Genomic DNA, 14,805 nt, shown 5'->3' on the forward strand with positions numbered 1-14,805 from the left:
TGTTAGGTGGTCAGCAGGGTTGAGTGCAGATGAGAGATCCAGTGGGAAAGAGGGAGCAGATGTCCATAGGACTTGGAGTACAGGGGCAGGCATTAACCTTTGCTGAAACAAATTGTGGCCATTTGTTGTGGACTGCCAGTTACACTTACGAAACCCTTTTTTCCTCCCAACATGATTGAGGTACTGTTTATATAACAGAAATTCAAACATTTAAAATGTAGAATTCAGTGATTTTTAGTAAGTTTACCAAGTTATGCCGTCATGACTATAATTGTTTTAGAACTTTGTTAGTGGCTTTATTGATGCAATTCACATACCATAATTTTCACCCACTTAAAATTTACAATTCAGTGGTTTTCAGTATATTCACAGATACGTGCAACTATGACCAATTTTAGAACATTTTCATCACCTCAAAAGAGAAACGCTGTACCTTTTAGCTATTGCCTCTTAGTTTTAGAACTTTCTGCTCACCCCAGAAAGAACCTTCTTGTCCATATACAGTTACTCCCCATTCCCACCCCCTGGCAATCATTTACCAAGCCCTTTTTGCACACAGAACCAAGATCACACATGTATCTTGAAGAGAGGTGGTGTCAGGCACCACAGAGTGGTGGCAGCAGGCAGGGGGGATGGGCTCTGTGATTTAGAGAATACAAAGGTCTGAAAGTGAACCTGACATTGGTAACAGGAGAAGATGAAATAGACAGTACAGATGGCAACTGGGCTTCCCTCCTGGAGTCTTAGGAGGACCAGCTTCCTCTCTCACCTTCAGGTGTGTAAGGGTATAGGGGGTCTTTAGAAGTGTTTTGTTTTTGTTTTTAAACTGGTAGGAATGTAGGTGCCACCTAGAGCCAACTTGGCATTTGACTTTCAGAATCCAAAGATGTCTCAGGAACCAGGGAGCCACATTTCATCTTTCCCTGGAACATAACACAAGGAAGATCAGTAGTTTTGCCTCATTCTAGTTATTCCTTATTGGTTGAGCAATGTCAGCATATCATTATGTAGGTATGTTTTCATGGGGGATATATAACACACTCCTGGTAAAGATGGAGCGGGAAGCACTTTGGGGCTGGGCCCTCCAGCAGTGCTTTTAAGCTATTCATGACCCACATGCTCCAGTGAGAACTTGGCAGCAACTTCTCCTGGAGCAAGGATATTATACGGCTTAACATACTCTAAGAGCTTCTCAGTTTTAGTTACAAGTTTAGTGCTATAAGCAGAATGCAGCATCCTGAATTAAGGCTTTGTCAGTTTCCATCTTCTCATGGTTAAAAACTTTTGGAGAATTCCTCTTAATAAAAATTTTAACAAGCTGCTTATTGTTAACTCTAAACATGTCCATATTGAGGCCTAAAGCTTTCTCCATTGCTGGGAAGCAACCCTGCCCTGCCCTTGTTTGAGCTGGAATAGGAAGCTGCTTCTCAGACTCGGCCCCCTTCTTTATTCTGCCACTGCCTTGCAGACTAGTATTTCACATCATCACCTTGGTATGGTATCCCATCCATGAAGTTGCCTCCCTCATTGCCCATCTTAGTGCTGTCTGAGAGAGGCAGAAGGTGATTTACAATCCTTAAATCAAATGATTTTTCACTTACCTGGGACGTCTCAAGTGAACACTATATTTAAACAATGAGGTTGAAAAGATGTATGACTAAACAGTAAAGAAAGTTACTGCCAGTGTCAGTTTTTCAGAGGCTCCTTATCTATTAAGTGAAGTCCCCAGGCTCCTTGGCTTCTTTGTCTCCCACTTCCTGTAACAGAGAACCCTCTTGTCAAACACTGGGAGCTGTTACACCATACCCATGGGCTATTCCCCGAAAACTTTTGCGCCTGGGTACAGCATCAGCAAGAAAATAACCCTTTTTCCTTCCTCGTGTGGGCCCAGCCTCACATGCTTCTGACTTGGAGGGTTTCTACCCATTAACACCAAGACCCAGATTGTCAGCAGCCAAGAGAGCATCAGAACAGGGTCTAGCCTAGGAGTTGTTACTTGGCTGTTCTTATACTAATGTTTGTTAATAATTCACTTCAAGAAGACTGCCTAGACCATGTAATCTTTGCTTCCTGCTATCCAAAGCTAATCCCATTAAAATTTCTAGAATGGAAATCCTTGTTAATTGCCTGGACCTTTTCACAAGGAAGGCTTTGTAAACGGTCGGGAGTCTGGAGAATTTCATTCCTGTCCATTGTTGGGTTTTCACTTTCTGTTTCTCTACTCCTCTCCCACCCCACCCCCAGGGCTACCAAGAAAAGAACAAATTCATTGCTGCACAAGGTAAAGTAAGATAATTTTTTACTCTTGGGCTTAACCATGAATGGATTTGGGATTTTTCTTCCAAATGCTAATAGATTACTCAGAATATATTAGCTTTTATGTAATTATTACCACCTGAAAGAAATATAATCTGCCTTGCAGGTTTATAACTAAGGGCCTTCATCTTGATGACTTAGTGTCCAGGGATCCTTTGAAAGAAATTCTTTTATATATGTGCATAAAAAATACTGGAGAAGGTTATACACACACATACAACACAGTCTAATAAGGCTCTTTGTCTTAGGGTCATTTGGGAACTTTAAGTTCAAACCAGGCTGCTTAGAATTTGAATTTGGATTTAGTCTGTCTCCAAAGAGGATTGGCCACCTCACTTGGTCCAGGCTGACTCATCTCCTCCTCCCACTCATGGGCCTGAACTCCACTATTATTCACAGATAAGTGGTCTAAGAACCCTCAGAGCAGGGACCCAATGCCATGGTCCTGTACATGCTCTGCACACGTTTCCATAGCCTGAAGTTCCAACAAGTGTCCTCACCTTTGGGATCCTAGCAAAAAAAAATCTTGATGTTTGCAGCACTAAAAAGTAGTTGATGTTATTATGGTCCATCCAAGCCCATTTATTTAATCACTCAACAAATATTTATTGACCATTTATTAATATTATGTGCCAGGCACTGGCCTAGGTGATGGGGATATGTAGGGGAATAAAACAGAATATGGTCTCTGCCTTTTTGGAGCCTTTAGTTGGTAGAGGATAATTTATAGCAAAATAAACAGAAACTTTGGTAAGTGACTATCCTGTTCAATACGGTAGCCACTAACCACATGTGGCTATTTAAAATAAAATTTGGGGGAGCTCCCTGGTGGTCCAGTGGTTAGGACTCTGTGCTTTCACTGCTGAGGGCACGGGCTCAATCCCTGGGTGTGGAACTAAGATCCCGCAAGCCATGTGGCGAGGCCAAAAAATAATAAAATAAAATAAAATTCTAAATTCAATTCTTCAGTCACACTAGTCACATTTTAAGGCTCAATAGCTACATGTGGCTAGAGGCTGCCATATTAGTGCAGATACGAAACATTTCCATCATCACAGAAAGTTCTGTTGGACAGTACTGTGATCGTGATAAAATAGGGATAGAGGTAAAATGAGGCAGAGGTGGTCAGAAGTCTTAGATCCTCCTTGCCCTTGCAGTCTCCCACCAGGACCTGGCCCTTGCCTAACTGGACGCCACTTTCCCTCCCTCTGTAGCCATCTGTCAATTCAGGTCCACCCTCCAAGGCCCACCTCAGCTACCACCTACTCAGTGATGATTTTGGCACTAACAACCACATATAACCTCATCCTCTCTTTGTTTGTCATGGGGCCTTGTTGACGCTAAAATAATTCTTAAATTAAGTTCACCTTTGATTTCCCCATTAGCCTTTTCTCAGACTCCCTCCCTCTTGAACTTCTCCACAGTACTTCACACTCCTTGAAACCCTCCTGTTATTTCCTGCCATTCAGTTCTCTTGATTTTTCTCACTTTTCTAAATATTGTTTCTCTACCTCTTATTCTTCTTTCTGCCCCTTAAGTATAGTTTCTCTTCAATACTGTGGATGACTACTTCCCTTGAAACTCCATTCTTGCCTTTCATGGCACATTTCTGTCCATTCTTCTGCCTCCAGGGCTTTTGTTCTGTCTGAACTTGAATAATGCTTGAAGATCCCCAGCACTCTGTGTTTGACTCCTTCTTTACTCCTCGCCCTCTGTATCCTCTTTGAGAGACCTCATCTAACACCCACCTCTGTTTGACTGGCTGCTGCCTCTCTTGAGCTCCAGAGCCACATTTTTCTGTACTCTTCCGCTTGAATACCCCCACAGACTCTAGATTCAACATCAGAAACTGAAACGTAACTCTTCCTCAGCCCCAAAGCTGCTTTTTCTCCTCTGTTCTTTAGAGACTGGGATGTAATCTATATTCATTGTGACTGGAATGTAATCTGCCTATTCAACCAAACCAGATTTGGGATCATTCAGATCTCTGACCTGTCCCTTGCTTTACATATGACTAGTCCTCTTGCTTCTCTCTCCAAAATCTGCCTTCTCTGACACACTTCCTTACTCTCATCTCTTCTTCCAGCTCTGTTGCAGCAGCCTACTGATGGATCTCTCTGGGCCCTAGCTTTGCTCCTTGCACTCCTTCCACCAGAATGACCTTTCTTAATGCAAAATTTTTGTCAGACTCTCACGAAAATCCTAGAATGATTTTTCATTATCTGTAAAACAAGCCTTCCTTAGCCTGGCCTCCATCCCTTTAGATCCTGGTACCTCATCTATCTTTCTAGCTTCATCTTCTACCTTCTGCACACCCTACACAGTGACCTCACTGAACTCCTTACAGTCCCTGGATGTCTCATGCTCTTACTTGCTGCTAGCCCCCTGCACCTCTGCCTGGAGTACCTCTTCTCCCTATGCCTCCTTTCTAGACTCCCATCTACTTTATCTGTCCTAACATATGGCTCAAATGTCATCTCCTCCAGGAGATTTTTCCTGACCTTGCCAGGTAGTGAAACAATTCCCCCTCTGTACATCTTTCTGGTATGTGTCCACTTCTGTCATTATTTGTTTTTCTTCTTAATATTTTTCTTTTTACCAAAGGGAATACAAATTTTAAGAAAGTCAAAAGGTATTACAAGGTCTATAAAAATAAAGTTCTCCCCCCTTTCATCTACACTTTTTTAGTCTAAAGCAGCCATTTTTATCTGTTGACTTTTTCCTATTATAGATAACTTATTTAATCCTTTTACAAGCTACCTCACACTCAGACAGACATGTCCCTTTTCCCCATTCTCCCAGTGGAGTTAAATCACAATTTGTGGTGAAGATAACACTTGTTATTTACATTCTTATTACTATGCCAATATTATTCACAGCTAAAGCACATAATATATGATTTTTTTGGTACAGTTTTTGGTTTCCCTCTTTCCCAAGAGTTAATAATTGCCTTTTTTCCTTACTCACTTAGTTTTTTATATACCTAGCACTGATTTTTTTCTCTTAAACTCTTTGCTAGAAGTGTATATTTCCTCTCCGTACCCTCAGATACATGAGGTTTAATTATTTTAGTTTAATTTTTTATCTTGGGGTCCTTCTAGAACCTTCTTCCTTCAGTTCCATTTTGGATTGATCTATCCTCTGGCAGAGTAATTATCCTGAGCCTTCCCTTTACCAACACCCTGGGAATTCTGTTAGTCTCTCTCCTGTATTAGATCCCACTTTTTTCTTTTTCTTTGTTTGTGCCCTTCTAGTGACTTTCTGGAAAAGGCTGTGTGGGAGGTAAATTTTAAATTTCAGCCTAAGCAATTTACCCAACCTCTCTGACTAATGACACCCACCTCAGAGCATGGTAAGAAGGAGTAAATGAGATATAAAGCACATAGCTCACTATCTCGCCCATAACATAGGTATTCTGTAGGGGTCATGATTTCTAATCCTCAACTATAGTATCCTTGGGAAACATTGTTCATGTTCTCTTTTTATTTTAAGAACCTCACATCCCCACTTCACTCCCTAGTGAAGTGCCTGGCACATACATGGTGGATACACAGGAAATGTTCAGTTAGTGGGTAGGTGGATGGGTAGATGGATGATATATTTAGCTGGGGGCATGTGGGCACAGGCTTCCAAAAGTCAGGAATGAATGTTCCCAGTTTCCCAGCATCTTTCTTCCTCTTGGTGTGTGTTCTCATCTTTGCTGTTGGCTACTATAGGACCAAAAGAAGAAACGGTGAATGATTTCTGGAGGATGATCTGGGAACAAAACACAGCCACCATCGTCATGGTGACCAATCTGAAGGAGAGAAAGGAGGTGAGTGGAGAAATTAGATAGAATTGCCCCTGATACAGGCATGACCAACAGAGGGACTGCATTGCTGTAGTTCTGTGTTTGAGCCTAGGCTCTCCACCCTTTGTGGCTTCTGTGCCTGTCATTCATCCAGACAGAACCCAGGCCAATGTGCCTACTACACTTCCCTGTGGCCTGGAAGCCTCCGATGAACTCAGAGGTATAGCTAGGGCACACCCTGTGTCTGGTGACCAAACAGCTCACCTAGATCCAAAACATCCTGGAAGAAAGACTTGGGCCATTAGACAAGGAAAAGCCACAGTGGGGCTTTTCTCCCCTGGCTTCTCTAGTCCCTCACTCCCCTGGGTTTTCTGTTTTTGTTTTTGTTTTGTTCCTCCTCCTGAGATAGCAGAGGGAGCTGTATGAACTGAGACCCTGCAGGGCACAAGGAAATGTGAGCCCCTGAACTGATCCTTCAGGCAGCCTTCTGACTGGTTCTTTTCTTTCTGTGGCTACCAAGTCCATATGCCTGGTCAGCTCCATCACTGGGCCACAGCCAACACCAGTCCTGAGTCCTGGATCAGGCCCCAGAGAGGAATCCTGATTCGTGACAGTCTCTCTCCAGGATGGCCCTAGAGTCAACCAGATACCCACACTGGGCTGTTGGATGTATTGATTGGCTTAGGAGGGATAGCTTTAGGGCTGGGCTTTAGGTTCATTTTCTCCAACCCTACCTCTCTCTGGCTTTTGGGAGCTGTCCAATGCCTAGTCAACCAGAGAAGGCCTTGGGCCTCTCGTGGCAGGTTTACAGTCTGCATCAATGCACCCTGGTGACTCCCTCATAGCAGGTTCCTCTTTCCAGGGGATCAGACAGACTTGCCCCTAGAGCATGACCTAGGATATTGTGGAAGTACAGATTTTGTAGGTAAAATGACTTCCGATTTGCCCTGAACTGAGAGACTAGAGGTGGGAAAGAGTGAGAAGTATAGGGCTGGGGCTCTGCATAAGTTAAGAGATTGTGCTAAACAGGATGGAAGCTGAGGAACTTAAAAAAAGAACAGTTAGGGAGTTCCCTGGTGGCCTAGTGGTTAGGATTCTGGGCACTGCTGTGGCCTGGGTTCAATCTCTGGTCAGGGAGCTGAGATCCTGCAAGCCGCATGGTGTGGCAAAAAAAAAGGAACAGTTAAATAGGTCTGTAGCTGACTGAGGTGAGAGAAGAGGCCATAGGGCTTTCTGAGGATTTTAGTCTGGGCTTTTGTGGTCCTTTTCTTTAGGGCCTTTTGCACCTGCTGGGGGCAGGAGGTCTGAGGTCAGGGGGGTGCATGTCTGTTTCTTTCCAGTGTAAGTGTGCCCAGTACTGGCCAGACCAAGGCTGCTGGACCTATGGGAATATCCGTGTGTCAGTAGAGGATGTGACCGTACTGGTGGACTACACAGTGCGGAAGTTCTGCATTCAACAGGTACTGTCTCCTACCTCCTTTCTTGGTTCTCATTTAGAATCTGCTGACCATTAAGAGGGCAGAACAGGCTGGGTCATCCCCATCTTACTCAGGGTGGTCAGGAATTGCTGAGTGTGCAAAATGTTCGAACTCTGAAATCAGAGTTCTGGGCTCCCAGGGGATTTTTCTATCTTTTTTTTTTTTTTTTTCTTGTTTTTTTCTTTTGGTCAAAGCTAAGGGGGGAACATTTTCATGACTTTTCATGGCTGGGAGGAAAAGTACTACTGAGATGGAGTTTGGTCATCTTAGGTATGAACCAAGTGCATCAGGAGGTATTGCACCAGTATCTTCTGGTACTTGACTTACCTCTCCTCCTTTCTTACCCCAAAGGCTCCTGACATCAAGGATGTGGTGGGCCCTGCTCCTGACCCTCCAGGGCGACCCTGGAGGCTTGAGCAAAGGTTGCCTTCAGCTGAGGGCACTGTGGTGCTCTGAAAAGAGGGCTTACCACGAGTCAGGAGACCTGCATTTTAGTTCTGACCTTGCCTTTTACTAATCCTGGGACCTAGACCAGGTCATTTAACTTTTCTGAGTTTCACATTTCACATCTGTAGGCTGTGAATAATAGTAACAGCCTGCCTACCCCATGGGGTTTCTGGGAAGGTTCTCTGTCCATGGTTAAAACTTTCTTGGGAAGTTTAATCCTCTCACTTTCCCATTGTCAGTGATAGCCACAGCTGGCCCTGGCCCCTAAGCCTCACCCTCCTTCCCCTGGTGCTGCCCTACCCCAGGGTATCAGGGCCAACACACAGGGATCTCTTCACTTCACAGGTGGGCGACATGACCAACAGAAAGCCACAGCGCCTCATCACTCAGTTCCACTTTACCAGCTGGCCAGACTTTGGGGTGCCTTTCACCCCGATTGGTATGCTCAAGTTCCTCAAGAAGGTGAAGGCCTGTAACCCGCAGTATGCAGGGGCCATTGTGGTACACTGCAGGTCAGTGTGGCCTGACCCTTGGCTCCCCACTCATGTCACATTCTCCCATGCTGAGAGCAGGGAAGGCACAGGGGCCCTGGCTGAGGAGGCTGGCACAGAGCGGATGAGCTCTTGGGGTGCCAGGGCAGCATCCAGAGAGACTCCTCAAGAAAACTAGGTGCTGGGTGGAAAGCACTTGAGGAAAGAGGGAAGGGCAATCCTCCAAGATTGGGGGTGGGGTGACCACTGCTGTGAAGCCAAGAAGCTAAGTTGAGTGCTGCCTTGTGTACTGGGAATCTTCAGACCATTCTGAGTGTCAAGGTTCTCTGGTCCTGATAACTAGAGGTAGGGAGTTCAGGGTACAGTGGAGTTGTTGGGTCCGTGAGAGTCCCAGCTCTATCCCATACAGAATTAGAATTTAAAGCCTTGAAGAAAGAGCCCTACCCTGTGCTGCCCCCTCCCTGGGTGTTCCCACAAGACATGCTAGCCATCCCAGTAATATTCCTGCTCTCTGGCTACAGTGCGGGTGTAGGGCGTACAGGAACCTTTGTCGTCATTGATGCCATGCTGGACATGATGCATACAGAGCGGAAGGTGGACGTTTATGGCTTTGTAAGCCGGATCCGGGCACAGCGCTGCCAGATGGTGCAAACAGACGTGAGTGGTTTGTGGGTAGGGGGCATTCCAGGACCAAAATATTTACCTGCCTCATGGATTACTCAGCCTCCCAGGTTATTGTAAATGATCATCATACAGTGTGATGAAGGGCCCTTATAAATTATGTATTAAAAGAACTATGGAGCACAGAGGAGGCTGTGCCTAGGGGAATCTGGAAGGTGGGGCAGGTGTCATTTGCACTAGACTCTAAGGATATGGAACAGATCCTGAGGGAAGTAGGTATGTGGGCAGCCAAGGGAGCCATTGCCACAGAGTTGTGATGCAGCTTAGCCAGGTCCAGGAGCAGCAGTGAGATCAGCTCTGGGGTTAGGGCATGGAGTTCAAAGGGCACAGCACTGGGAGGGGAGGGGGGCTGGCACAGGTTTTGTGTGTCACCAGAATTTGACAACCCCTCAGTCTATCCAGTCTGTGCTCTCTGAATGAGCAGGAGTTGGAGTTGTCCTTCTCTCCAGGAGGGTACCAGAGTAGGACCCTCCTTCCCAAGTTTAAGCACCCCCAGAGGGACTCATGCCTTTCGAGTCCTGCCTCCCTGAATTGGGACAGGAGTGAATCATTTTATTTCTGCTAGGATTGAAGAAGTGGACTGAAGTGAAATGGGAGTGGGAGGGAGTGCTCTGGCACCACCAGGACCATGTGTGTAACTGGGAACTCGGGCATCATCTGCATTTCAGATGCAGTACGTCTTCATATACCAAGCCCTTCTGGAGCATTATCTCTATGGAGATACAGAACTGGAAGTCACCTCTCTAGAAACACATCTGCAGAAAATTTACAACAAAATCCCAGGGTCCAGCAACAATGGGTTAGAGGAGGAGTTTAAGGTAAGTTGGAGCTGAGCTCTTTCAGGATGAAGGATCTATTTGACCTACAGAATACAGGATGCTTGACTCCTTGCAGATTTACCAACAAATGGTGAATCCCCTTGCAAAGCATGTGGGTGGTTAAGGAGGTGGGTCTCTGGCCCTTTACTCATACCCTAGTCATTCTCAACCCATCCTGCATGTTAGTCACTTGGGTTGTGTTTAGGGGGGAAAAAAAACAAAAACAGGCAGTGGTATTTTTTTTTTTAAGTCCCCCAGCTCCCTCTCCCAGGTAATTATAATGTACAGCAAGAGCAAACATTCTCTGCAAAGTAAATATTTTTGGCTTTGCATGCCATACGGTCTCTATTTGCAACTACTTAGCGCTGCTGTTATAGCACAAAAGCAGCCATAAACACCACGTAAACAAATGAGCATGGCAGTGTTTCCGTAAAACCTCATTTGCAATCAGCAGACCAGACTGGCTCGTGGGCCACAGATTGCTGACCCCTGCTGTATGCCATTAGACAGTGGTTCTCAACTCACCTAAGGGACATGTCACACTCTCATCAATAAAAGTGCTCCCAGAAGCAAGAGATTCTGGATTGGGATGGGGAAGACCAACTGCCTTAAAGCACTCCTGAAACTATAATGTACACATGAATTACCTTGGGATCCTATTATGATGCAGGTTCTGTTTCAGCTGGTCTGAGTTGGGGCCTGAGATTCTGCATATATAACAAGATGAGGCTGATGCTGGTTTATGGGCTACACTTTGAGTAGCAAAAATCAAGAAGGAACCTTGGAATAAGGAGAAGGGAGGATATATATTTGAATAAGGTTTTCTAAAGAATCTAAGACAGCCTCTGGGAGTAGAAAAGCAGGGAGAGAGGGAGGAAGGGCACACTGTCTCCTATAAAACTAGGTTACTTGTTCCAGGATCATAAAATTTCAGTCTAAAGGAATCACAGGAACCGGGAAAACAGTGTTTCCCAAACACTCTTGGCTTATTAAAGACAGAAAAACAGTGTTCTGATAAGAACATGTGGAAATGATGGAGGTCAGGGCTCTGCTGAAAAGAGCAGTATGCCAGTGTGCCCTGGATGCAAGTCCAGTGACAGACAATCTTGTCAAGTCCAGTTACTGAGATCAGTAATGTTTCCCCTCCCCTTCCCAATTCAGAAATTAACATCAATCAAAATCCAGAATGACAAGATGCGGACCGGAAACCTTCCAGCCAACATGAAGAAGAACCGGGTTTTACAGATCATTCCATGTAAGAGCCCTCTCCCCACCCAAAGCCTTAATGCCCCATCCCCCTTTCCCTTCACCCTTTGGACTTCTTGGGTACTAGTTAATGATCAGCCTGGAGACAAGAATTATGGCATTGTCTCTTATTGTTCCCAGTTCTTCAGTGGCTTCTGGAAAGAGCGTGAAGCCCAAAGGTTTTCTGCCTCCGGGGCTAGGAACAGGCATGTTGTTGCCCAGCTGGAATTATATCTTCTCAGAGCTGAGGTCGGGGGGGATAGATGGAAAGAGAGGGAGAAGAGGACAGGTGATGCTGGGGAGCCACAGGCTGCTGTCCTTCTTGCAGATGAATTCAACAGAGTGATCATTCCAGTTAAGAGGGGTGAGGAGAACACAGACTACGTGAACGCATCCTTCATTGATGTAAGTGGTAGCTGTGTCCCCGGAGCTCCCAACACTCCCTGGAGATTCAGCTGGGCCTTGCAGTGCTCCCTTCCCAATGCTTGGAAGGGTGGTCTTTGAGTCAGTCATCAAATAAATACAGAACTGATATCCTTCCTGTGCACTAGGTCTCTCAGGGCCCCTACGAGCAGAAAGTGAGGGAACAGAAGGCAAACACCAGTTTGGAAGGAAAAGTTCACAGCACAGACCAAAGGCTAAAAACACCAACCTCTGGTCCTTCCCATTCCTGCTGTCTCCATCCTAGCCCCAGCCCCCCTTCCCTCATCTTCTTACAAAGAGACCAGCATGCCAGCCAGGGTTTGGTCCATGGCCAAAGGGGAGCTCTGCCTGGGATGTGTTTGTCTCCAGGCAGCCCCTATCCCATCCCAGTGGCCTGTCTTCTCCACTAGCCCCTCCCTGATCAAACCATCTCACTCCTGCCATTGACCTGGACTGTATAGGGCTACCGGCAGAAGGACTCCTACATTGCCAGCCAGGGCCCTCTTCTCCACACAATTGAGGACTTCTGGCGAATGATCTGGGAGTGGAAATCCTGCTCCATCGTGATGCTGACAGAACTGGAGGAGAGAGGCCAGGTGAGCTCAAAAAGGTCCTGAGCTGTAGGAGACACATGAAAAAAAGCAGGGGTGGGAGGGTGGTGCTAAGAGGGTATTTGGACTTTTTCTTTGACTTAAACTAATCAAAGAGCCATTGCCCAGCTGCTTGGTATCTGAATAGTCAGCTTCTCTCAGGACTGGTCTGAGCCTCCATTCGGTTCCCAGACAGTTCACACCCTCTCATTTCTCTCCTGAATACGGTCTCCCCAAGCCTACCTTTGTGCACACCCTCTGCACCCCACCTCCACGGGCAGGGCAGAGTTAGTGAGAGGAGGGATACAGAGCCAGACTGAGGCTCTGACGTGGAGCTTGTGTGAGTGTCTCTAAGGAGAGAGTGCCTTCCAAGCCAGAGAAATTAACTAGAAGACTGGTGGGAAGATGGGTCACTTCTTTGCTGACTACACAAAAGAAAACAATAGAATTTGAGAAATAACAAAAACAAGAAACTTATAAGTTAACATTCAATAACAAGGAAATCTTTTAAAGAAAAAAGTCCTTGAGAATTGTCAGTGTACTCAGAGTATAAAGGGACCTTAGAGGCCCCCTAGGCCAGCTCGCATTCAGTGTAGGAAATCTCTTAACACTATTCCTGACTCAGAACCTTGCAGCCTCTACTGAGCACTTTCAGCCCAGGGGTCACTCTTTCTCTGTCCACCTCCCACCCCACCCCTCTCACTACTACCTGTGGCTCAGTCTGTTCAGATAAGTGCTTATTATCTTCAGACTCTTTCTGCTGTGGTGCACAGTGCAGTAAGTGGGTGCTTCATGATGCCTGGTGCGCAGCTTAACCGGGGTCAGAGAGAAAGAGCGGGAGAGGCTAGCAAGGGCCCAGGGGAAAAGGTCCTTCTAAGCCATAGTGAAGAGTTTGAATCTTGTAAAGCAGTTGAAGAACTCTTGACAATATCAGATTTGTAGGTTTTTTAAAATCCATCTGGCTATGGTGAGGAGGACAGATTAGAAATGAGCAGGCAAGCCAGAAGCAGAGAGGAAACTGCAGCAGTAGTGCTGGTGGCCTGGACTCAGCAGGGGTGGTGAGAAGGGGTCTGCCCCAAGAGATGGTGCAGAGGTGGGGTGGACTGGACTGGGGGAAGGGGGGAGAGGAAGAATTAAATACGTTGTACATTAGTTTTTCCAAGCCACATCTTTCCCATTCTGTACTTGGGCAGTTTGTTTATTTTAACCTTGATACAGCCTTGATATTTGCTCACCCTGATGTTCTGTTATGTCAAGATTTTTTTCAGATTTAATCGTTTAACTCATTAGTTGTTCTTCTCGGATTTGTATCATGTACCTAGTCAACAGACATACATTATAGGTCTTCACCTATCATTAATAACAATACTGATGAGGTGAGAGATTTGGAGGAAGCGTACATCTGAGTGACAAAGGCCAGTTGGGGGATGAGCTACTTTGTTATCAGGAATTAGGTGCATGTCTCCTGGCCCTCTCTGATAAGCTGTGATGGAACGTACATATAGACCAGGGACCTACATGAGGTTCCCTCCACACTTCCACCCTCTGGATCTGTGATGGGCAGGTCCAAAGAGCAGGCAGAAAAAGCTGGAATGGCAAGCACATTCTCAGTCCACTGACCTGTAATAAAAAGCAGCCCAGTGAATACCTCAGACTCTGTCTAGTCAGATTGTCAGGCTTTTCCATCCTTGAAGTAGACCTAGTGAGAGTACAGGGCAGAAGGGCAGGAAGCATTTCTCACCGGTAGAGGTGGGGAGAGAGGGGACATGCACACACAAGTTTTCCTGCCTGTTGGCCAGGCCTGCAGTCAGTTAGATGCGGCCCATTCCCCTCTACCTACTAACACTGTGCCTATACTTCTGTCTTAGGGCCAGTGAAACAGAAGCTTCTGAAGTGGAACAGAACAGGTTATAGTAACATTCTTTACCAGCCTCACTGGCCTCTAAGATAAAATTTTACTTTCTGTTCCACCTCCCATTCATCTTATCAAGTGTAGCTCCCAGAGATATTAACACAGTAAGCCTAAATGAGACAATGAAGGGTGTCTCCATTTATACATTCTGACACCACTCCCTACTCCCAATTTAAATTCCGAGAAAAAGTCTGATCCAAAAATGTAAATTCTGTATACATTAAAATTCCAAAGGAATTAAAACCTAAAATTCTCTTCTCCCTGTTTTATTTTTCTGCACCATTTAAACCAGGTGGGTGCACCAAGAGGCTTGGTGAAGCCTGAGTTCCTCTCATCAGCTGCAGCTTGATGCATCCACCATCATCATCAGAGTGGGCAGAGCAGCTCTAGCAGTTTCTGCATGGTGTCACCTCAACCCAAGGCCACACTCTACTTCTCCAGAGAGACAATAAAACATGATAGACCCTTGTTAGACCCTTGCCCACAAAGCTCTGTATCACCATCACTGTTTTCAGCCCCAGACCATAGCAAGAAACTTAGTGCTATCTAGGGGAAAGAGGGTAAACAAAGACAGCAAGAGAAAAGATGGAAAAGCTTCTCTGTTTCAGCTTCTT

The 14,805-nt window shown here is 45.7% G+C and overlaps 1 protein-coding gene across 4 annotated transcripts in view; it reads left to right on the forward strand.

Annotated features, from left to right (window-relative positions):
* Positions 1-14,805, forward strand: part of PTPRA (protein tyrosine phosphatase receptor type A) — a 189,082-nt gene that overhangs the window by 162,150 nt on the left and 12,127 nt on the right. For all 4 annotated transcript variants that reach the window (XM_060119964.1, XM_060119963.1, XM_060119965.1 and 1 more), the window contains 9 exons: positions 2,245-2,281; positions 6,033-6,130; positions 7,447-7,566; positions 8,377-8,543; positions 9,044-9,179; positions 9,872-10,021; positions 11,183-11,276; positions 11,595-11,671; positions 12,151-12,285. In XM_060119964.1, the coding sequence (XP_059975947.1) occupies positions 2,245-2,281; positions 6,033-6,130; positions 7,447-7,566; positions 8,377-8,543; positions 9,044-9,179; positions 9,872-10,021; positions 11,183-11,276; positions 11,595-11,671; positions 12,151-12,285 (1,014 nt within the window). The remainder of the gene's footprint in view (positions 1-2,244; positions 2,282-6,032; positions 6,131-7,446; positions 7,567-8,376; positions 8,544-9,043; positions 9,180-9,871; positions 10,022-11,182; positions 11,277-11,594; positions 11,672-12,150; positions 12,286-14,805) is intronic.

This window comes from Mesoplodon densirostris, chromosome 16, assembly GCF_025265405.1.
Source record: "Mesoplodon densirostris isolate mMesDen1 chromosome 16, mMesDen1 primary haplotype, whole genome shotgun sequence".
Taxonomy (NCBI): domain Eukaryota; kingdom Metazoa; phylum Chordata; class Mammalia; order Artiodactyla; family Ziphiidae; genus Mesoplodon; species Mesoplodon densirostris.